The 23,672-nt window shown below is 37.7% G+C and overlaps 1 protein-coding gene across 1 annotated transcript in view; it reads right to left on the minus strand.

Moving 5' to 3' along the window:
- The window catches only part of CFAP44 (cilia and flagella associated protein 44), a 157,203-nt gene that overhangs the window by 29,273 nt on the left and 104,258 nt on the right, over window positions 1–23,672 (minus strand). Inside the window, exon 25 of the mRNA XM_043594190.1 lies at window positions 9,675–9,852. Coding sequence (XP_043450125.1) covers window positions 9,675–9,852 — 178 coding nt within the window. The remainder of the gene's footprint in view (window positions 1–9,674; window positions 9,853–23,672) is intronic.

The following is a 23,672-nucleotide window of genomic DNA, read 5'->3' on the forward strand; positions in this document are numbered from 1 at the left end:
AAACTATAAAACATTGGTGACACAAATTGAAGAAGACACAAATAAATGGAAAGATAGTCCATGCTCATGGATTGGAAGAATTAGTATTGTTAAAAATATCCACACTACCCAAAGCAATCCACAAATCTAATACAATCCCTATCAAAATATGAAAAGCATTTTTCACAGAACTACAACAAATAATTCTAAAATTTGTATGGAATCACAAAAGACCCCAAATAGCTAAAGCAATCTTAAGAAAAAATAACAACACTGGAGGTATCACACTCCCAGATTTCATGATATACTACAAAGCTGTAGTAATCAAAACAGTATGGTACTGGCACAAAAACGGACATGTAGATCAATGGGCAGAATTGAAAACCCAGAAATAAACCCACACTTATAGAGTCAATCTATGATAAATGATGCAGGAATATACAATAGGGAAAAAGGTAGTCTCTTCAACAAATGATGCTGGAAAATTGGACAGCTACATGCAAAAGAATGAAACTAGACCACTTTCATATACCATAGATAAAAATGAACTCAAAATGGATTAGAGACCTAAATGTGAGACCTTAAACCATAAAATTTCTAAAAGAAAACATAGGCAGGGGTGTCTGGGTGGCTCAGTTGGTTAAGTGTCCAACTCTTAGTTTTGGCTCAGATCATGATCTAACAGTTCATGAGTTTGAGCCCCACATGGGGCTCAGTGCTGACAGCATGGAGCCTGCTTGGGATTCTCTCTCCCCCTCTCTCTGCCCATCCCCTGCTTGTTCTCTCTCTCTCTCTCAAAAATAAATAAATAAACTTAAAAAACTTAAAAAAAATAAAGAAAATACAGGCAATAATTTCTTTGACATCAGCCATAGAAACATATTTCTAGATTTATCTCCTAAGGTAAGGGAAACAAGAGCAAAAATAAACTGTTGGAACTACACCAAAATAAAAAGTTTTTGCACAGCAAAGGAAACCAGCAACAAAACTGAAAGGCAATCCAGTGAATGGGAGAAGATATTTGTAAATGATATATGCAATAAGGAGTTAACATCCAAACTATATAAGGAACTTATACAACATGAAAAAAAATCCAATTAAAAAAAGGGCAGAGAACCTGAATAGACATTCTTCTAAAGGAAACATACATATGGCCAACAGACACATGAAAAGATTCCCAACATCACTAATGATCAGGGAAATACAAATCAAAACTACAATGAAATATTATCTTATGCCTATCAGAATGGCTAGTAACAGAAAGACAAGAAATAACAAATGTTGGCAAGAATGTGGAGAAATAGGAACACTTGTATACTGTTGGTAGAAACATAAATTGGTGCAACCACTATGGAAAACAGTATGGAGGCTCCTCAAAAAATTAACAATAGAATTAGCATATGAACCAATAATACCACTCATGAATAAATGAAAACACTAATTTGAAAAGACATATGCACCCCTATGTTTATTGCAGCATCATTTACAATCTTGATATGGAAGCAACCCAAATGTCCATCCACAGATGAATGGATAAATAGGTGGTATATGCATACAATGAAATATTATTCATCCATAAAAAGCAAGAGATCTTGCCATTTGGGACAACATGGATGGCCGTAGAGTATATTATGCTAAGGGAAATAAGTCAGAGAAAGACAAATACCATATGATTTCACTCGTATGTGGAATTTAAGAAACAAAACAAACAGAGAAACAAACAAACAAAAAAAACCCATACTCTTAAATACAGAGAACAAACTGGTGGTTGCCAGAGGTGGGGTGGGGAGATGGGTGAAACTGATAAAAGGATTAAGAGGTACAAACCTCTATTTAGAAAATAAGTCACATAAATGAAAAGTACAATATAGGGAATATAGTAAGATTGTAGTAATGTTGTTTAGTAACAAATGGTGACTACACGTATTGTGGTGAGCACTGAGTAATGTACAGATTTGATGAATCATTATATTGTTTACCTGAAACTCATATAACACTGAATGTTATACTTCAAAAACAAAAGGCACTTCTCCAGGCAGTCTTAGAAAACTTACCTGTATAATTACCACCTATGAACCAAGAACATTATAACAAAATAGAGGAGATTTTTTTTACATTCTTAAGAACAAACCTTTCAAGCATTAAAGTAAAACTCAAAATCCAGCACTTCTGTGAATGGTGGACCACTTGGAAGCACCTCAAGGACTAAGAATTAAGCTTAAAAGAACAAATCTAAGCCAGCCTGATGACTCTAAGGCTTGCCTCTTTGAAGAACCCTTTTTACATACCAACATTTTCTTTTTAGTTTTACAAATACCACACATGCCTAAATACTGGCCACAGGGAAGTGGGATATATAATATGTTATTTCCAAAAAAACTTGAAATGTTAGTAATTTTTAATTTAGTCATGACAGTAATGACCATTTGTTGACTTTGACCATCACATTAACGTTGTGAGGCAGACTAGATAAATTTTATTGTTGTTAATTGGTATTAATACTCTTTTAACAGACAATATAACTGAGGCTTAGGGAGATTTACATGACTAGCAAAGTTTATGTGCCTATTAAGTGGCAGAGATGGAAACAGAACTCTGATCTTCTGACTTGTAGAATAGCGTGCTCCACATTAATTTACACTGTTTTAATAAAATGGATTTCAGTGTAATGCAGTTCAGTTCAAGACATGATACATGTCCATCATCTCTAGCTAGACCATGAAGTTTCAGGTTGGATGACTGGCAATTGTGCTCAAAAAACATTCCTCTATGATGATGGATCAGACATGATAGATGAAATAAAAATTATCTTAAAGGAACAGCTAGAAAAACAATCTAGACACAAGAGAGAAAGATGGCAGTGTAGGAAGTCGCTGGGCTCACTGCATCCTGCTGATCACTTAGATTCCACCCACATTGGCCTAAATAACTCCAAAAACTGCCGGAAGAGTAGCAGAACGGACTCTCTGGAGCCAAGCGTAGACAAGAGACCCACGGAAGAGGGTAAGAACAGCGAGAGGCGGTGCATGCTATACAGGCTGGCGGGAGGGAGCTGGGGTGGTGGAGGGGCAGCCCACAGGGCAAGGCAAGCTCCTGAAATCTGGCTTGCAAAAGCAGAGGGGCTGGACTGCCTGAGTTCTGACAGCCAGTGGACTTAACACCTGGAATGTTAAAAGTCAACAGCTCTGCTCTCAGAGAGAATAGCAGGAGGGAGAGTTGTTGAGTCCCAGAAGGAGAGAGCTCAGCGGGGGATCAAAGGCGCTGGCAAGTACCATTTCCCTCTCCCATACCCCAGCTGAAATTCCAAAGGGAACCAGTTCCCAACGCCAAACTTGCTTGCACTGTGCAAACACCCAACACTGTGCTTCTGAGGATTCATTCCTCCGATGGGCCTGCCTCCCTCCTTATGCTGCAGGGCCTGTCCCACAGGGACCACTGATGGCAGAGCTAGCTAAGACTGCCCCTCCCACCCCTGTGCACCTTGTGGATCCACCCCATCTAATACACCCTGTCCAGATCCCATCGAAGCAGCACCACAAGCCTGGCAGTGTGCAAGCAGCCCAGACAGGGGCCACACCACTCCACAGTGAGTCCTGCCCCTGGGAGAGGGGAAGAGAAGGTACACACCAGTCTGACTGTGGCCCCACCCACCAACACAAGTTTCTCCAGACAGCACAGGGGAGGTGTCCTTCAGTTTAGAACTACCACAGGGATTAGCCAAAATGATAAAACGGAAGAATTCTCCTCAAAAGAAACTCCCAGAAGTAGCGACAGCTAACGAATTAATCAAAACTGATTTAAGTAATATAACGCAAGAAGAATTTAGAATAATAGTCATAAAATTAATCACTGCACTTAAAAAAAGCATAGAGGACAGCAGAGAATCTATTGCTACAGAAACTTAGGGAATAAAAAATAGTCATGAGGTGCAATACTAAATGCTATAATGCTATAAATGCTATAAATGCTAAACAATGCTATAAATGAGGTGCAAAATAAAATGGAGGCAGCCATAGCACAGAATGAAGAGGGAGAGGAGAGAATAGGTGAATTAGAAGATAAAATTATGGAAAAAGAGGAAGCTGAGAAAAAGAGATATAAAAAAAATCCAGGAGTATGAAGGGAGACTTAGAGAAAGTGATCCAATCAAACAGAACAATATCTGTATCATAGGAATTCCAGAAGAAGAGAGAGAGAAAGGGGCCGAAGGTGTACTTGAACAAATCATAGCTGAGAACTTCCTGATCTGGGGAAGAAAACAGGCATTGAAATCCGAGAGGCACAGAGAACTTTCTTCAGACGTAACTTGAATCGATCTTCTGCACTACATATCATAGTGAAACTGGCAAAATACAAGGATAAAGAGAGAACTCTGAAGGCAGCTTAGGGATAAACAGGCCCTAACATACAAAGGTACACACATACGGTTAGTAGCAGACCTATCTATTGAAACTTGGCAGGCCAGAAAACAATGGCAGGAAATCTTCAATGTGATGAACAGAAAAAAATATGAAGCCGAGAATCCTTTATCCAGCAAGTCTGTCATTCAGAATAGAAGGAGAGATAAAGGTTTTCCCAAACAAACAAAAAAAGAAGGAATTCAGCACCACTAAACCAACCCTACAAGAGATCCTAAGGGGAACTCTGTGAGTGAAATGTTGCAAGGACCACAAAGTACCAGAGACATCACTACAAGCATGAAACCTTCAGACATCACAATGACTCTAAACCCATATCTTTCTGTAATAACACTGAATGTAAATGGACTAAATGCGCCAACCAAAAGACATATGGTATCAGAATGGATAAAAAAAAAACAAGACCATTCTATTTGTGGTCTGCAAGAGACTCATTTTAGACTTGAGGACACCTTCACATTGAAAGTGAAGGGATGGAGAACTATCCATCATGCGACTGGAAGTCAAAAGAAAGCTGGAGTAGCCATACTTATATCAGACAAACTAGACTTTAAATTAAAGGCTGTAATAAGAGATGAAGAAGGGCGTTATATAATAATCACAGGGTCTATCCATCAGGAAGAGCTAACAATTATAAATGTCTATGTGCTGAATACGGAACCCCTAAATATATAAAGCAATCACAAACATAAGCAACCTTATTGATAAGAATGTGGTAATTGCAGGGGACTTTAATAATCCACTTACAACAATGGATAGATCATCTAGACACATGGTCAATAAAGAAACAAGGGCCCTGAATGATACATTGGATCAGATGGATTGACAGATACATTTAGAACTCCACATCCCAAAGCAAGAGACTATACTTTCTTCTCGAGTGCACACATGGAAAATTCTCCAAGATAGATCACATACTGGATCACAAAACAGCCCCTCAGAAGTATACAAGAATTGAGATCATAACATGCACAGTTTCAGACCACAACGCTATGAAACTTGAAATCAACCATAGGAAAAAGTCTGGAAAACCTTCAAAGGCATGGAGGTTAAAGAACACCCTACTAAAGAATGAATGGGTCAACCAGACAATTAGAGAAGAAATTTAAAAATATATGGAAACAAAAGAAAATGAAAATACAACAATCCAAACGCTTTGGGATGCAGCAAAGGCAGTCCTGAGAGGAAAATACATTGCAATCCAGGCCTATCTCAAGAAACAAGAAAAATCCCAAATACAAAATCTAACAGCACACCTAAAGGAAATAGAAGCAGAACAGCAAGGACAGCCTAAACCCAGCAGAACAAGAGCAATAATAAAGATCAGAGCAGAAATAAACAATATAGAATCTAAAACAACTATAGAGCAGACCAATGAAACCAAGAGTTGGTTTTTGAAAAAATAAACAAAATTGACAAACCTCTAGCCAGGCTTCTCAAAAAGAAAAGGGAGAGGACCCAAACAGATAAAATCATGAATGAAAATGGAATGATTACAACCAATCTCTCAGAGATACAAGCAATTATCAGGGAATACTATGAAAAATTATATGCCAACAAACTGGACAACCTGGAAGAAATGGACAAATTCCTAAGCACCCACATGCTTCCAAAACTCAAACAGGAAGAAGTAGAAAATATGAACAGACCCATAACCAGCGAAGAAATTGAATCAGTCATCAAAAATCTCCCAACAAATAAGAGTCCAGGACCAGATGGCTTCCCTGAGGAATTCTACCAGAAATTTAAAGCAGAGATAATACCTATCCTTCTCAAGCTGTTCCAAAAAAAATAGAAAAGGAAGGAAAACTTTCAGACTCATTCTATGAAGCCAGCATTACTTTGATTCCAAACCAGACAGAGACCCAGCAAAAAAAGAGAACTACAGGTCAATATCCCTGATGAAGATGGATGCAAAAATTCTCAACAAGATAATATCAAATAAAATTCAACAGCATATAAAAAGAATTATTCACCATGATCAAGTGTGATTCATTCCTGGGATGCAGGGCTGGTTCAACATTCACAAATCAATCAATGTGATACATCACATTAATAAAAGAAAAGATAAGAACCATATGATCCTGTCAATCGATGAAGAAAACGCATTTCACAAAATTCAGCATCCTTTCTTAATAAAAACCCTAGAGAAAGTCATGATAGAAGGAACATAATTACACATCATAAAAGCCATTTATGAAAAGCCCACAGCTAACATCATCCTCAATGGGGAAAAACTGAGAGCTTTTTCCCTGAGATCAGGAACACGACAGGGATGTATACTCTCACCGCTGTTGTTTAACATAGTGTTGAAAGTTCTAGCATCAGCAATCAGACAACAAAAGGAAATCAAAGGCATCAAAATTGGCAAAGATGAAGTCAAGCTTTCACTTTTTGCAGATGACGTGATATTATACATGGAAAACCTGATAGACTCCACCAAAAGTCTGCTAGAACTGTTATATGAATTCAGGAAAGTCGCAGGATACAAAATTAATGTACAGAAATCAGTTGCATTCTTATACACTAATAATGAAGCAACAGAAAGACAAATAAAGAAACTGATCCCATTCACAATTGCACCAAGAAGCATAAAATATCTAGAAATAAACCTAACCAAAGATGTAAAAGACCTGTATACTGAAAACTATTGAAAGCTTATGAAGGAAATTGAAGAAGATACAAGGAAATGGAAAAACATTCCGTGCTCATGGATTGGAAGAATAAATATTGTTAAAATGTCAATACTACCCAAAGCTATCTACACATTCAATGCAATCCCAATCAAAATTGTACCAGCATTCTTCTCAAAGCTAGAACAAGCTATCCTAAAATTTGTGTGGAACAACAAAACACCCCGAATAGCCAAAGTAATATTGAAGAAGAAGACCAATGTGGGAAGCATCACAATCCCAGACTTTAGCCTCTACTACAAAGCTGTAATCCTCAACACAGCATGGTATTGGCACAAAAACAGACACATAGACCAAAGGAATAGAATAGACTCCAGAATTGAACCCACAAAAGTATGGCCAACTAATCTTTGACAAAGCAGGAAGAATATTCAATGGAAAAAAGACAGTCTCTTTAACAAAGGGTGCTGGGAAAAATGGACAGCAACATGCAGAAGAATGAAACTAGACCACTTTCTTACACCATTCACAAAAATAAACTCAAACTGGATAAAGGACCTGAATGTGAGATAGGAAACCATCAAAACCCTAAAAGAAAAAGTAGGAAAAACCTCTCTGACCTCAGCTGCAGCAATTTCTTACTTGACACATCCCCAAAGGCAAGGGAATTAAAAGCAAAAATGAACTATTGGGACCTCATGAAGATGAAAAGCTTCTGCACTGCAAAGGAAACAGTCAACAAAGCGAAAAGGCAACCGACGGAATGGGAAAAGATATTTGCAAATGACATATCAGACAAAGGGCTAGTATCCAAAATCTATAAAGAGCTCACCAAACTCCACACCCGAAAAACAAATAATCCAGTGAAGATATGGGCAGAAGACATGAATAGGCACATCTCTAAGGAGACATCCAGATGGCCAACAGGCACATGAAAAGATGTTCAACATCACTCCTCATCAGGGAAATACAAATCAAAACCACACTCAGATATCACCTCACGCCAGTCAGAGTGGCCAAAATGAACAAATCAGGAGACTATAGATGCTGGAGAGGATGTGGAGAAATGGGAACCCTCTTGCACTGTTGGTGGGAATGCAAATTGGTACAGCCACTCTGGAAAACAGGGTGGAGGTTCCTCAAAAAATTAAAAATAGACCTACCCTATGACCCAGCAATAGCACTGCTAGGAATTTACCCAAGGGATACAGGAGTACTGATGCATAGGGGCACTTGTACCCCAATGTTTATAGCAGCACTCTCAACAACAGCCAAATTATGGGAAGAGCCTAAATGTCCATCAACTGATGAATGGATAAAGAAGTTGTGATTTATATATACGATGGAATACTATGTGGCAATGAGAAAGAATGAAATATGGCCTTTTGTAGCAACGTGGATGGAACTGCAGAGCGTTATGCTAAGTGAAATAAGTCATAGAGAAAGACAGATACCATATGTCTTCACTCCTATGTGGATCCTGAGAAACTTACCAGAAGACCATGGGGGAGGGGAAGGGGAAAAAAAAGTTACAGAGAGGGAAGGAAGCAAACCATGAGAGACTCTTAAAAACTGAGAATAAACTGAGGGTTGATAGGGGGTGGGAGGGAGGGGAAAGTGGGTGATGGGTATTGAGGAGAGCACCTGTTGGGATGAGTACTGGGTGTTATATGGAAACCAATTTGATAATAAATTTCATGTAAAAAAAAAAAAAGAGAAACAATCTAAATGATCACTAAGAAAATCTTCAAAATGTCTGTTTAAACAGAAAGGTATAGTTATGAGCTATGAACATTTATTTATGGATATTATTTGCCATACCAGGATCCTCCTACTTCTGGCACATATGGAATTTTTGGTGAAACTGAAAGACTTTTTTTTTCCTGAAGACACTTTACTGCCACTTGTCAGAAAATTATAAAATATTCTAATATGTTAGATCCGTGGTATGATTGGCACTTTCTCCAATGGGATGCCTTGTAGTGTCCAAACTGCATGTCCATAGTAGGTGGCCATGGACCACATTCTCCTCAAAATGGTAGCTAAGAGACTTTCTGAGTCTCTAAATGTGAAAAGTCACTTTTCAGTCCAAATTAAGGAATTACTATGACAGAGAGAGGAGACTTTAGTAAAAAAGGGGGGATGAGAAATCAGGATAATTGGAAGCAGTTTGGCAGAATGTAGATAAAAATTTTAAAAAGGAATATGTTAATAGGTTATTGTTGAGACACTTAAAAAATGTATAAGTCCTGGAAAAAAAAAGTCAAACAATGGCCTTTTCCCCTAAGTCTTTGGAAGTCTACAGCAGCCAAGGACATGTTTGAATTTCAGAAATTCAAAGTCTCTAAAATATAGAGCTTTAACCCATGAAACATATTGAGTCAAGTAATTAACTTGAAGGCTGGTTCTGCCATTTTAACTAAATAATCACAGATAAATCCCTTGTCCTCTCTGGGCCTCAGTTTCCTCATTTGTAAAAAGGGGGCATTATTCTAAATAATCATGAAGATCTTCTTTCAGTTCTAAGTTTCTATGACTATATATTCCTATAGACCATCTAGTGAAACAAGTGGTTTCAGCACAGAATACCACTAAAAACTCAAGGGTGCCTCTCATTGTCATGTAAGCAATGAGTAATAAGTACCATGGAGTCTAGATGTCCCAGCTCCTCTTCCTTCTTGGCAGCATTTACTCTCATGTGCTCAGGTATCTTGTAGTCTGGGGCTGTCTTCAGATTGAAGTCTCCCATATACAACTGGGCCTCTTTGATGGCTTGAACATCTTTGGGATCTTCATAGTCATCCTGAGGTTTACTCTTGTACCTATCAGAAAAAAAGGCAACCCAGCCACAAACTTAACAATAAAATTCAGTTTGTCCACTATATGTATATAATCAAATTCAGGCATCAAGCAAAAGTATAATTCTGAGTGTGTGGTACTACTTTTGTCCATAGCGCCCAAGCATTTTTTTTTAAGTTAATGACTACAGACCTTCCACAGCTTACAATGGGGTTATGTAGCAATAAACTCATAGTTGAAAATACCATAAATTGAAAATGTATTCAATATACCTAACCTACCTAACATAGTCTAGCCTAGTCCACCTTAAACATTAGCCTACAGTTGGGAAAAATTATCAAATACAAAGCATTTGACAATAAAGTGTTGAATATCTCATGTAATTTATTGACTACTGTACTGAAAGCGAAAAACAGAATGGTTGTAAATGTACTGATTGCTTATCCTCATGACCGTGTGGTTGACTTAGAGCCGTGGCTCACTGCTTCTGACCAGTATCATACTGCATACATCACTAGCCTGGGAAAATATCAAAATTCAAAGTATAGTTTCTACTGAATGCGTATCACTTTCACACCATTGTAAAGCCAAAAAATCATGAGTCAAACAATCAAAACTTGGGGATGATCTGTATTCTTAAGGCACCCCAAACAAAGTAACAATGAAATAAATAAAAACCAATTACCAATTGGTGCTGAAATAATCTGAATTATTCTTAGACTTTGGTTCACTTCTAAGTGATCTATATCAAGATGGTTATTTATTCCCTCAATAGACATTAAATCATAGAGATGGAGTGGGTATATTTTAATCACTAAAAGTTAATGTACCTTTTAAAAAATAACCTAAGTGATTGTCATTACATTTTCAAAAAGAGAATCTAATTAAAAATGATATAATGAGCATATATACTTGCCTCTCTCCCCCCAAACCCCCGTGTTCCATGAAAATGATGGGTAGAGGTATTAAAGGGAATAAATCAGTAAGGCTGAGAATAAGATAGAAAGCCATGAATAAACCAGTGATAGTAATTTTAAAGTAATTTTAAAGACCAGAGAAAACTGTGGCCCAGAATATCCCTAAGGTAAGATTATAAAAAGGATTTGATATGACCTTATTAGTAGATCATAGCCTCCTAGGAGGCCCCAAGCACAGAGCGGGCAGGTATGGTGCAGGTAACAGAATATTAGACATTATTTAGCAAAACTAATTAAAGGATTGAAAAGGAATTCCTGAACCAATTTAATCTTCTTCTCACTTTTCTCATTTCCACACATAAAAAGGAGTAGCAACTTTTACACCTCAATTAAAACTGGAAGAATGAGGGGTGCCTGGGTGGCTCAGATGGTTAAGTGACCAAAACTTGGTTTTGGCTCAGGTCATGATCTCACGGTTTGTGAGATCAAGCCCTGCAAGGGCTCCAAGCTGACAGTGTGATAACTGCTTGGGATTCTCTCTCTCACTCTCTCTCTTTTCTTCCCTGCTTCCCAAGATAAATTTTTTAAAACATGCATTTGTTTTTAAACTGAAGAACAAATCTCTATAGAAACTGACCTCCCTGCTTGGAAACTGCTAGTGCACCTGGGATAGGGGTTGGCACACCATTGTAGGAATCTTTATTGGAAGACCCCAACCTACATAATTCTTTAAAGTGAAGTCTTCCAGTCAACATGAACATGTACACAGAGCTTGCAGTCAGCCCTTAGGAAAACAAACATATACAATAACAGAGAAAACACATGTTATCTAAAGTATTAATTGACAATTGTTCCTTTGTGTAAAATAGCACTAAAAGGAAGGATTAAAATTTTTAAAAGGAAAGAAAGAGAGGTAGAAGGAAAGAAAAAGCAAGGAAATGAGGGAAGAAGGGAAGGGAAGGGAAGGGAAGGGAAGGGAAGGGAAGGGAAGGGAAGGGAAGGGAAGGGAAGGAAAGGAAAGGAAAAAAGAAAAGAACAACCAGATACTTCTGCTTTGACTGTGTGTGAGGGAAACATGGCCTATTTGTTATTCTCACGCTATAAATTATTATTATTCTCATGCTATAAATAACTAGAACACTGAACAAAAATTATGGAACAACTATGACATTGAAGGATAGGCAGCACAGGACTACATGCAAAAAGTGAAACAAAATAGCCAATCCTTAACTGTCTCTATTTCTGCATGGAGGAAATTAGCAAACTATGGAATAGTGTTGAGATCCCAAATATTAGTCCAGTAATCTCACTGATTAAGGATACAAAGTTCAGAGTTCAGAGAGGCCAGAGTGGTTAGAATTTTGTGGAAAAAATATTAGAGCTACAAACAAAATAATGCCTTCAGAAATTCACATAGAGTTCTTCTTGAGTTTTTGGCCAAGTATTAACTTATACATGTGTAATGTAAAACATCATAAAGATAAGTAAAGAACATCTAGGGAAAGTACAATTACTGGGAAATTATAAGACACATAATTCTCATAATTTACACTGTGCTGGAAATCACTCATGAATTCATCAGCTGGAGAGACCTTGTAAGGTAGGGAACATTCAGTAGAGATCCTTTAAAAAGTCATGCCTTCGGGGCTCCTGGGTGGCTCAGTCGGTTAAGCGTCCGACTTCAGCTCAGGTCACGATCTTGCGGTCCGTGAGTTCAAGCCCCGCCTCGGGCTCTGGGCTGATGGCTCAGAGCCTGGAGCCTGTTTCCGATTCTGTGTCTCCCTCTCTCTCTGCCCCTCCCCCGTTCATGCTCTGTCTCTCTCTGTCTCAAAAATAAATAAATGTTGAAAAAAATTTAAAATAAAATAAAATAAAATAAAAAAATTAAAAAAAATAAAAAGTCATGCCTTCAAAAATCTAGACAGTGTCATCAATCACTCTGTCCTCATTGCCATTTATATACAACTACACCAAGGAACACAAAAATATACATTCTTTCTCAAGCACACATGGAATTTTCATGAAGACAGACTTTATGCAGGCCCATACAATTCCCAATAAATTTATAAGAATTTAAATCATGCAAACTATTTTCTGTGACCACAAAAAAAATTATATTGGAAATAAAAAATATTTCTTTAAACCTCTGAATATTTGGAAATTAAACAGCATACTTAAAAACAAACCACAGCCAACAAGAAATCACAAGAGATAGTAGAAAATATTTTGGGAGGAATAGAGATCCTGGGAAGATGGCGGCATAGGAGGACGCTGGGCTCACGGCGCATCCTGCTGATCACTTAGATTCCACCTACACCTGCCTAAATAACCCAGAAAACCACCAGAAGACTAGCAGAACGGAGACTCCAGAGCCAAGCGCAGACGAGAGGCCCACGGAAGAGGGTAGGAAGGGCGGAGAGGTGGTGCACGCTGCACAGATTGGCGGGAGGGAGCCGGGGCGAGGGGCGGCCTGCTCGCCAAGCAGAGCCCCCGAGTCTGGCTTGCAAAAGCAGAGGGGCCAGACGGAGTGTGTTCGGACAGCAAGTGGGACTTAACATCTGGAAGGTTATAAGTTAACAGCTCTGCTCGGAGAGTGGGAAGGCTGGAGAACAATGGGAGGGAGAGTTGTTGAGCCCCAGACGACAGAGCTCAGCTTGGCGGGGAACAAAGGCACTCAACAGCGCCATCTCCCTTGCCCATCCCCCAGCCAAAATCCCAAAGGGAACCAGTTCATGTCAGGGAACTTGCCTGCACCGTGCAAACCCCCAACGCTGAGCTTCTGAGGATCCATCCCTCCGGCGGGTCTGACTCCCTCCCAGTGCCTCAGGGCTCCTCCCTCAGCAGATCTCTGAAGGAAGAGTGAGCTGAGCCTGCCCCTCCCGCCCCTGTGCACCTTGCTGATCCACCCCAGCTAATATGCCAGATCCCCAGCACCACAAGTCTGGCAGTGTGCAAGTAGCCCAGATGGTCCACACCACCCACAGTGAATCCTGCCCCTAGGAGAGGGGAAGAGAAGGCACACACCAGTCTGACTGTGGCCCCAGTGGTGGGCTGGGGGCAGACATCAAGTCTGACTGCAGTCCCACCCACCAACGCAAGTTATTCAAGACAGCACAGGGGAAGTGCCCTGCAGTTCCGCACCACTCCAGGGACTATCCAAAATGACAAAATGGAAGAATTCCCCTCAAAAAAACCTCCAGGAAATAACAGCTAACGAACTGATCAAAAACGATTTAAACAATATAACAGAAAGTGAATTTAGAATAATAGTCATAAAATTCATTGCTGGCCTTGAAAAAAGTATAAAGGACAGCAGAGAATCTCTTGCTACAGAGATCAAGGGATTAAGGAACATTCAGGAAGAGCTAAAAAAATGCTATCAATGAGCTGCAAAATAAAATGGAGACAGCCATGGCTTGGATTGAAGAGGCAGAGGAGAGAGTAGGTGAACTAGAAGATAAAATTATAGAAAAAGAAGAAGCTGAGAAAAAGAGAGATAAAAAATCCAGGAGTATGAGGGGAAAATTAGAGAACTAAGTGATGCACTAAAGAGAAATAATCTATGCATACTTGGTATCCCAGAGGAGGAAGAGAGAGGGAAAGGTGCTGAAGGTGTACTTGAAGAAATAATAGCTGAGAACTTCCCTGATATGGGGAAGGAAAAAGGCATTGAAATCCAAGAGGCACAGAGAACTCCCTTCAGACGTAACTTGAATCAATCTTCTGCACTACATATCATAGTGAAACTGGCAAAATACAAGGATAAAGAGAAAATTCTGAAAGCAGCTAGAGATAAACGTGCTCTAACATATAAAGGGAGACCTATAAGACTTGTGACCGATCTCTCTACTGAAACTTGGCAGGCCAGAAAGGAATGGCAGGAGATCTTCAATGTGATGAACAGAAAAAATATGCATCCGAGAATCCTTTATCCAGCCGGTCTGTCATTTAGAATATAAGGAGTGATAAAGGTCTTCCCAACCAAAAACTGAAGAAATTCATCGCCACTAAACCAACCATAGAAGAGATCCTAAGGGGGATCCTGTGAGACAAAGTACCAGAGATATCGCTACAAGCATGAAACCTCAGACATCACAATGACTCTAAACCCATATTTTTTTTATAATAACGCTGAATGTAAATGGACTAAATGCGCTAACCAAAAGACATAGGGTATCAGAATGGATAAAAAAACAAGACCCATCTATTTGCTGTCTACAAGAGACTCATTTTAGACCTGAGGACACCTTCAGATTGAGAGTGAAGGGATGGAGAACTATCTGTCATGCCACTGGAAATGAAAAGAAAGCTGGAGTAGCCATACTTATATCAGACAAACTGGACTTTAAATTAAAGGCTGTAACAAGAGATGAAGAAGGGCGTTATATAATAATCACAGGGTCTATCCATCAGGAAGAGCTAACAATTATAAATGTCTATGCACCGAATACGGAAGCCCCCAAATATATAAAACAATTAATCACAAACATAAGCAACCTTATTGATAAGAATGTGGTAATTTCAGGGGACTTTAACACCCCACTTACAGAAATGGATAGATCATCTAGACACACGGTCAATAAAGAAACAAGGGCCCTGAATGATACATTGGATCAGATGGATTTGACAGATATATTGAGAACTCTGCATCCCAAAGCAACAGAATATACTTTCTTCTCGAGTGCATGTGGAACATTCTCCAAGATAGATCACATACTGGGTCACAAAACAGCCCTTCATAAGTATACAAGAATTGAGATCATAACATGCACAGTTTCAGACCACAACACTATGAAACTTGAAATCAACCACAGGGGAAAGTCTGGAAAACCTCCAAAAGCATGGAAGTTAAAGAACACCCTACTAAAGAATGAATGGGTCAACCAGGCAATTAGAGAAGAAATTAAAAAATATATGGAAACAAACGAAAATGAAAATACAACAATCCAAACGCTTTGGGATGCAGCAAAGGCAGTCCTGAGAGGAAAAGACATTGCAATCCAGGCCTATCTCAAGAAACAAGAAAAATCCCAAATACAAAATCTAACAGCACACCTAAAGGAAATAGAAGCAGAACAGCAAAGGCAGCCTAAACCCAGCAGAAGAAGAGAAATAATAAAGATCAGAGCAGAAATAAACAATATAGAATCTAAAAAAACTGTAGAGCAGATCAACGAAACCAAGAGTTGGTTTTTTGAAAAAATAAACAAAATTGACAAACCTCTAGCCAGGCTTCTCAAAAAGAAAAGGGAGAGGACCCAAACAGATAAAATCATGAATGAAAATGGAATGATTACAACCAATCTCTCAGAGATACAAGCAATTATCAGGGAATACTATGAAAAATTATATGCCAACAAACTGGACAACCTGGAAGAAATGGACAAATTCCTAAGCACCCACACGCTTCCAAAACTCAATCAGGAGGAAATAGAAAGCTTGAACAGACCCATAACCAGCGAAGAAATTGAATCAGTCATCAAAAATCTCCCAACAAATAAGAGGACCAGATGGCTTCCCAGGGGAGTTCTACCAGACGTTTAAAGCAGAGACAATACCTATCCTTCTCAAGCTATTCCAAAAAATAGAAAGGGAAGGAAAACTTTCAGACTCATTCTATGAAGCCAGCATTACTTTGATTCCTAAACCAGACAGAGGCCCAGTAAAAAAAGAGAACTACAGGCCAATATCCCTGATGAATATGGATGCAAAAATTCTCAATAAGATACTAGCAAATCGAATTCAACAGCATATAAAAAGAATTATTCACCATGATCAAGTGGGAGTCATTCCTGGGATGCAGGGCTGGTTCAACATTCACAAATCAATCAACGTGATACATTACATTAATAAAAGAAAAGATAAGAACCATATAATCCTGGCAACCGATACAGAAAAGGCATTTGACAAAATTCAGCAACGTTTCATAATAAAAACCCTTGAGAAAGTCGGGATAGAAGGAACATAATTACACATCATAAAAGCCATTTATGAAAAGCCCACTTAACATCATCCTCAATGGGGAAAAACTGAGAGCTTTCTCCCTGAGATCAGGAACACGACAGGGATGTATACTCTCACCACTGTTGTTTAACATAGTGCTGGAAGTTCTAGCATCAGCAATCAGACAACAAAAGGAAATCAAAGGCATCAAAATTGGCAAAGATGAAGTCAAGCTTTCACTTTTTGCAGATGACGTGATATTATACATGGAAAATCCGATAGACTCCACCAAAAGTCTGCTAGAACTGTTATATGAATTCAGGAAAGTCACAGGATACAAAATTAATGTACAGAAATCAGTTGCATTCTTATACACTAATAATGAAGCAACAGAAAAACAAATAAAGAAACTGATCCCATTCACAATTGCACCAAGAAGCATAAAATACCGAGGAATAAACCTAACCAATGATGTAAAAGATCTGTATGCTGAAAACTATAGAAAGCTTATGAAGGAAATTGAAGAACATATAAAGAAATGGAAAAACATTCCATGCTCATGGATTTGAAGAATAAATGTTGTGAAAATGTCAATACTACCCAAAGCAATCTACACATTCAATGCAATCCCAATCAAAATTGCACCAGCATTCTTCTCAAAGCTAGAACAAGCAATCCTAAAATTTGTATGGAACCACAAAAGGCCCTGAATAGCCAAAGTAATTTTGAAGAAGAAGACCAAAGCAGGAGGCATCACAATCCCAGACTTTAGCCTCTACTACAAAGCTGTCATCCTCAAGACAGCATGGTATTGGCACAAAAACAGACACATAGACCAATGGAATAGAATAGAAACCCCAGTACTAGACCCACAAACGTATGGCCAACTCATCTTTGACAAAGCAGTAAAGAACATCCAATGGAAAAAAGACAGACACCTTAACAAAGGGTGCTGGGAGAACTGGACAGCAACATGCAAAAGATTGAAACTAGATCACTTTCTCACAGCATTCACAAAAATAAACTCAAACTGGATAAAGGACCTGAATGTGAGATAGGAAACCATCAAAACCCTAGAGAAGAAAGCAGGAAAAGACCTCTCTGACCTCAGCCGTAGCAATCTCTTACTTGACACATCCCCAGAGGCAAGGGAATTAAAAGCAAAAATGAATTACTGGGACCTTATGAAGGTAAAAAGCTTCTGCACAGCAAAGGAAACAACCAACAAAACTAAAAGGCAACCAACAGAATGGGAAAAGATATTTGCAAATGACATATCAGACAAAGGGCTAGTATCCAAAATCTATAAAGAACTCACCAAACTCCACACCCAAAAAACAAATAACCCAGTGAAGAAATGGGCAGAAAACATGAATAGATACTTTTCTAAAGAAGACATCTGGATGGCCAACAGGCACATGAAAAGATGCTCAACGTCGCTCCTCATCAGGGAAATACAAATCAAAACCACACTCAGGTATCACCTCACGCCAGTCAGAGTGGCCAAAATGAACAAATCATGAGACTATAGATGCTGGAGAGGATGTGGAGAAACGGGAACCCTCTTGCACTGTTGGTGGGAATGCAAATTGGTGCAGCCACTCTGGAAAACAGGGTGGAGGTTCCTCAGAAAATTAAAAATAGACCTACCCTATGACCCAGCAATAGCACTGCTAGGAATTTATCCAAGGGATACAGGAGTACTGATGCATAGGGGCACTTGTACCCCCATGTTTATAGCAGCATTCTCAACAATAGCCAAATTATGGAAAGAGCCTAAATGTCCATCAACTGACGAACGGATAAAGAAATTGTGGTTTATATACAGAATGGAGTACTACATGGCAGTGAGAAAGAATGAAATATGGTCCTTTGTAGCAACATGGATGGAACTGGAGAGTGTGATGCTAAGTGAAATAAGCCATACAGAGAAAGACAGATACCATATGTTTTCACTCTTAGGTGGATCCTGAGAAACTTAACAGAAACCCATGGGGGGAGGGGAAGGAAAAAAAAAAGGGGGTTAGAGTGGGAGAGAGCCAAAGCATAAGAGACTCTTAAAAACTGAGAACAAACTGAGGGTTGACGGGGGGTGGGAGGGAGGGGAGGGTGGGTGTTGGGTATTGAGGAGGGCACCTTTTGGGATGAACACTGGGTGTTGTATGGAAACCAATTTGACAATAGACTTCATATATATATTAAAAAAAAAGAAAATATTTTGGAATGAATAATGGTAAAGATACATAAGAACTTGCGAAATGTAGCTCAGTGTTTCATTTATACTTTATACTTCCATTTATACTGTAAATGCTCATAATTATAAAAGAATTAAAGTATAAGATCAAAGCTTATAGCCTAAACTTTAAGAAGAATTAACTAAGCCCAAATTAATTAGAATAAAGGAAATGACATGGAAAGCTGACAAGCAATAGTTCTAAAAATCTATGACCAAAAGTTAGCTCCTTGAAAGGATTAATAAAATTGATAAATCTTTGGCTGGAATGACCAAGAAAAAGACAATACAAATTCACAAAATCAAGAATAAAACAGGGACAACAGATACTAAAGAAACTAAAATAATAAGGCAACAGTATGAATTATTTTATGCCAAAAAATTTGATAACCTAGATGAAATTCACAAATTCCTTGAAAGACACAAATTACCTAAAGTGATCCAAGAGGAAATCCAAAATTTGAATAGCACTATAACAATGAAAAATTGGAATTTGCATTTATGAACTTCTCTCAAAGAATATTCCATGTCTAGATGCCTTCACTGATATCAAATATTTAAGAAATCAATCATATTAAGCCTACACAAAGTCTTCCAGAAAATAGAAGGAAAACTTCTCATCTCATTGTATGAAACCAGTATTATCCTGATAACAAACCAGAAAAGATATTACGTAACAGTGAAACTAGAGACCAATATTCTTCATTTAAAAAGACACAAAAGCCCTTTAAAAATGCCAGCAAATCAAATGCATTTTGGAAAATATCAAAAGCCTATTTTCCTGTTTATTAAGATATGATCAACACATAACATTGTATTAGTTTAGGGTGTACAATGTCATGATTTCATACATGTATCTATTACAAAATGTTTGCCACAGTAAGTTTAGTTAACATTGATCATACAGTTACAATTTTTTTTCTAGTGAAGAAAACTCTTTTTTTAATGTTTTTATTTATTTTTGAGACAGAGAGAGAGAATGTGTGTGAGTAGAGGAGGGGTAGAGATAGAGGGAGACAGAATCTGAAAAATCTCCAGGCTCCAAGCTGACAGCACAGAGTCCGACTCGGGGCTCAAACTCACAAACAGTGAGATGACGACCTGAGCTGAAGTCAGATGCTTAACCAACTGAACCACCCAGGCATCCCTTGTAATGAGAACTTTTAAGACCTACCTTCTTAGCAACTTTCAAATATACAATACACTATTGGTAACTATAGTCATCATATTGTAGACTACATCTCCAGAACTTATTTATCTTATAACTGGAAGTTTGTACCATTTGACTACCTTCATCCATTTCTCCATCCCCAACTCCCCACCTCTAGCAATCACCAATCTGTCCTGTTTCAATGAGTTCAGATTTGTTAGATTGAACATATAAGGAAGATCATACAGTTTTTATTTTCCTCTGACTTATTTCACTTAGTATATGCCCTCAAAGTCCATTTGTATCATTGCAAATGGAAGCATTTCTCTCTTTTTAAGGCTAAATAATACTCCATCGTATATATGTATCATAACTTCTTTATCCACTCAACCATTAATGGAGACTTAGGTTGTTTCCGTTTCTCAACTATTGTTATTAATGCTTCAATAAACATGGTAGTGCAGATATCTCTTCAAAGTCCAATTTTCATTTTCTTTGGCTATATACCCAGAAGTGAGATTGCTGGACCATGTGGTAGTCTTATTTTTAATTGTTTTAGGAAATTCCATACTGTTTTCCATAGTGGCTGCACAAATTTATGTTTTCATCAACAGTGTACAAGGTTTCCTTTTCTCCACATTTTTGCCAATGCTTATCTTTTATCTTTTTGATAATAGTGTTCAGCAGGTGTGAGGTCATATCTTGTTGTGATTTTGATTTGCATTTCCCTGATGATTAGTGATGTTCAGCACCTTTCCATGTATATGATGGCCTTTTGTATGTCTCTTTTGAAAACTGTCCACATAAGTCCTCTGCCCACATTTAAATCTGTTTGGGTTTTGGGTGGGTTTTTGTTGTTGTTTTGTTTTGTTTGTTTGTTTTGTTGCTATTAAGTTGTAAGAGTTCTCTATATATTTTGGATATTAACCCCTTATCACATGTATGATTGTGAATACATTCCCTAAGTTGCCCTTTCATTTGTTTGATGTTTGCCTTCACTGTAGAGAAGCTTTTTAGTTTGATGTAGTTGCACTTATTTATTTTCATTTTTCTTGCCTTTGCTTTTGGTGTCAAACCTAAAAAATCATTGACAAGACCAATGTTGAGGGTCTTACCATCTAGACTTTCTTCTAGGAGTTTTATGGTTTCAGGTCTTACATTCAAGTTGTTAATTCATTTTTCATTGATTTTCATGTTATGGTGAGAGACATTGGTCCAGTGTTATTCTTTTGTATGTGGCAGTTCAGTTTTCCCAACACCATTTACTGGAAAGACTGTCCTTTCCCCATTATATATTCTTGGTTCCTTGTCAAACTGACCACATACAAATGGGTTTATTTCTGGTCCCTATTCTATTTAATTGAATGTCTGTTTTTATGCTGATGTCATACTGTTTTGATTGCTATAGCTCTGTAATATAGTTTGAAGTCAAGGAGTATATTTCTAGTTTTGTTTTTATTTCTCAAGATGGCTTTGGCTATTCAGGGTCTTTTGTGGTTCTGTGCAATATTTTAGGATTTCTTTTACTATTTCTGTGAAAATGCCTTTGGAATTTTGATAGTGATTGCTGAAGCTATAAATTCCTTTGGATAGTATGGACATTTTAACAATATTAAGATGCTTCATGCATGAAATATCTTTCCATTTATTTATGTCTTCTTCAATTTCTTTCAAAGTGTACTGATATTTCATTTCCTTTGTTAAATTTATTCCTATGTATTTATTCTTTTTGATTTTATTGTGATGGAATTGTTTTCCTAATTTCTCTGAGAGTTCATTGGTAATGTATAGAAACACTGATTTTTATATATTTATTGTATCTTGCCACTTTACTGAATTCATTTATTAGTTCTAATGGTATTTTTTGTGGAGTCTTTAGGAGATAGATAGATAGATAGATAGATAGATAGATAGATAGATAGATATAGACATAGATAGATATAGATATAGATATAGATACAGATATATGTCATCTGCAAATAGAAAGATGTACTTCTTCCTTCCTAATTTTGATTTTTTTCCCCTAACTGTTCTAACTAGGACTTATACTACTGTGTTAAAAACAAGTAGCAAGAGTGAACATCTTTGTTCCTGATTTCAGAGGGAAAGCTTTCAGATTTTTGCCATTGAGTATGATGTTAGCTGACATCTTGTCATATTGTGGCCTTTATTTTGCTGAGGTATATTTCTGCTATATCAAATTTGGTGAGAATTTTTATCATGAGTAGATGTTGAATTTTGTTAAATGCTTTTTCTCCATCTATTGAGATGATTATATGATTTTTGATGGCTTGCACAAGCACAAAGTTCTGAGAGACAACTGAGCTCAGGCCAGGTTGATATAGTCCAAAATGGCAATAAAGGAAGACCTTGAGCCCATATCTTCCACAGACACACCAAATCTACACTTACTTATAAAGCAATTCCTTCTGAAGAAGAACTGAGGACTCACTTAACAGCTTCTACACAATAAAAGATATACCACACAGAGAACAGCAAGAGACATGAAGACACAGTAACAAAGGGAACTTTGCTTTGTTGAAGGTTAGTTGGCCATATAGTTGTGGTTTCATATCTGGGTTTTCTATTCTGTTCTATTTTTGTGTGTGTGTGTGCCAGTACCATACTGTCTTGATCACTACAGCTTTGTAATATAACTTGAAGTCTGGAATTGTGATGCCTTCAGCTTTGCTTTTTTTTTTTTTTTTCCAAGATTGCTTTGGCATTTGGGGTCTTTTGTGTTTCTATACAAATTTTAGAATTGTTCTAGCTCTGTGAAAAATGCTGGTGGTATTTTGGTAGAGATTGCATTAAAGGTGTAGATTGCTTTGGGTAGTGTGATATTTTAACAATATTTATTCTTCCAATCCATAAGTATGGAATGTTTTTCCATATCTTTGTGTCATCTTCAATTCCTTTTATCAATGTTTTTAGTTTTCAGAGTACAGATATTTTGCCTCTTTGGTTAGGTTTATTCCTAGGTATCTTATGGTTTTTAGTGCAATTGTGAATGGGACTAATTCCTTGATTTCTCTTTCTGCTGCTTCATTATTGGTATATAGAAATGAAACAGATTTCTGTACATTGATCTTTGATCCTGCAACTTTGCTAAATTCATATATTAGTTCTAGAAAATTTTAGGTAGAGTCTTTAGGGTTTTCTATACAGATTATCATGTCATCTGCAAATAGTGAAAGTATGACTTCTTCCTAGCCAATTTGGATGTCTTTTATTTCTTTGTGTTGTCTGACTGCTGTGGATAGAAATTTAACAAAACAAACAAAACAAACAAACATAGGTGGGAAAAAGAGGAAAACCAAGAAACAGGCTCTTAACTATAGAGAACAAACTGATGGTTACCAGAGGGGAGGTAGGTGGAGGGATGGGTTAATTAGGTGATTGGGATTAAGGAGGGCATTAATGGTGATTAATGGGTTAATTAAGGAGGGCACTTGTTGTGATAAGTGCCAGGTGTTGTATGTAAATGTTGAATCACCATATTGTACACCTGAAACCAATATTACACTGTGTTAACCAGCTGGAATTTAAAGGAAAACTTGGAAGAAAAGAAAAACTACTACAGGCTAATATCCCTGATGA

The sequence above is a fragment of the Prionailurus bengalensis genome, chromosome C2 (genome assembly GCF_016509475.1).
Source record: "Prionailurus bengalensis isolate Pbe53 chromosome C2, Fcat_Pben_1.1_paternal_pri, whole genome shotgun sequence".
NCBI lineage: Eukaryota > Metazoa > Chordata > Mammalia > Carnivora > Felidae > Prionailurus > Prionailurus bengalensis.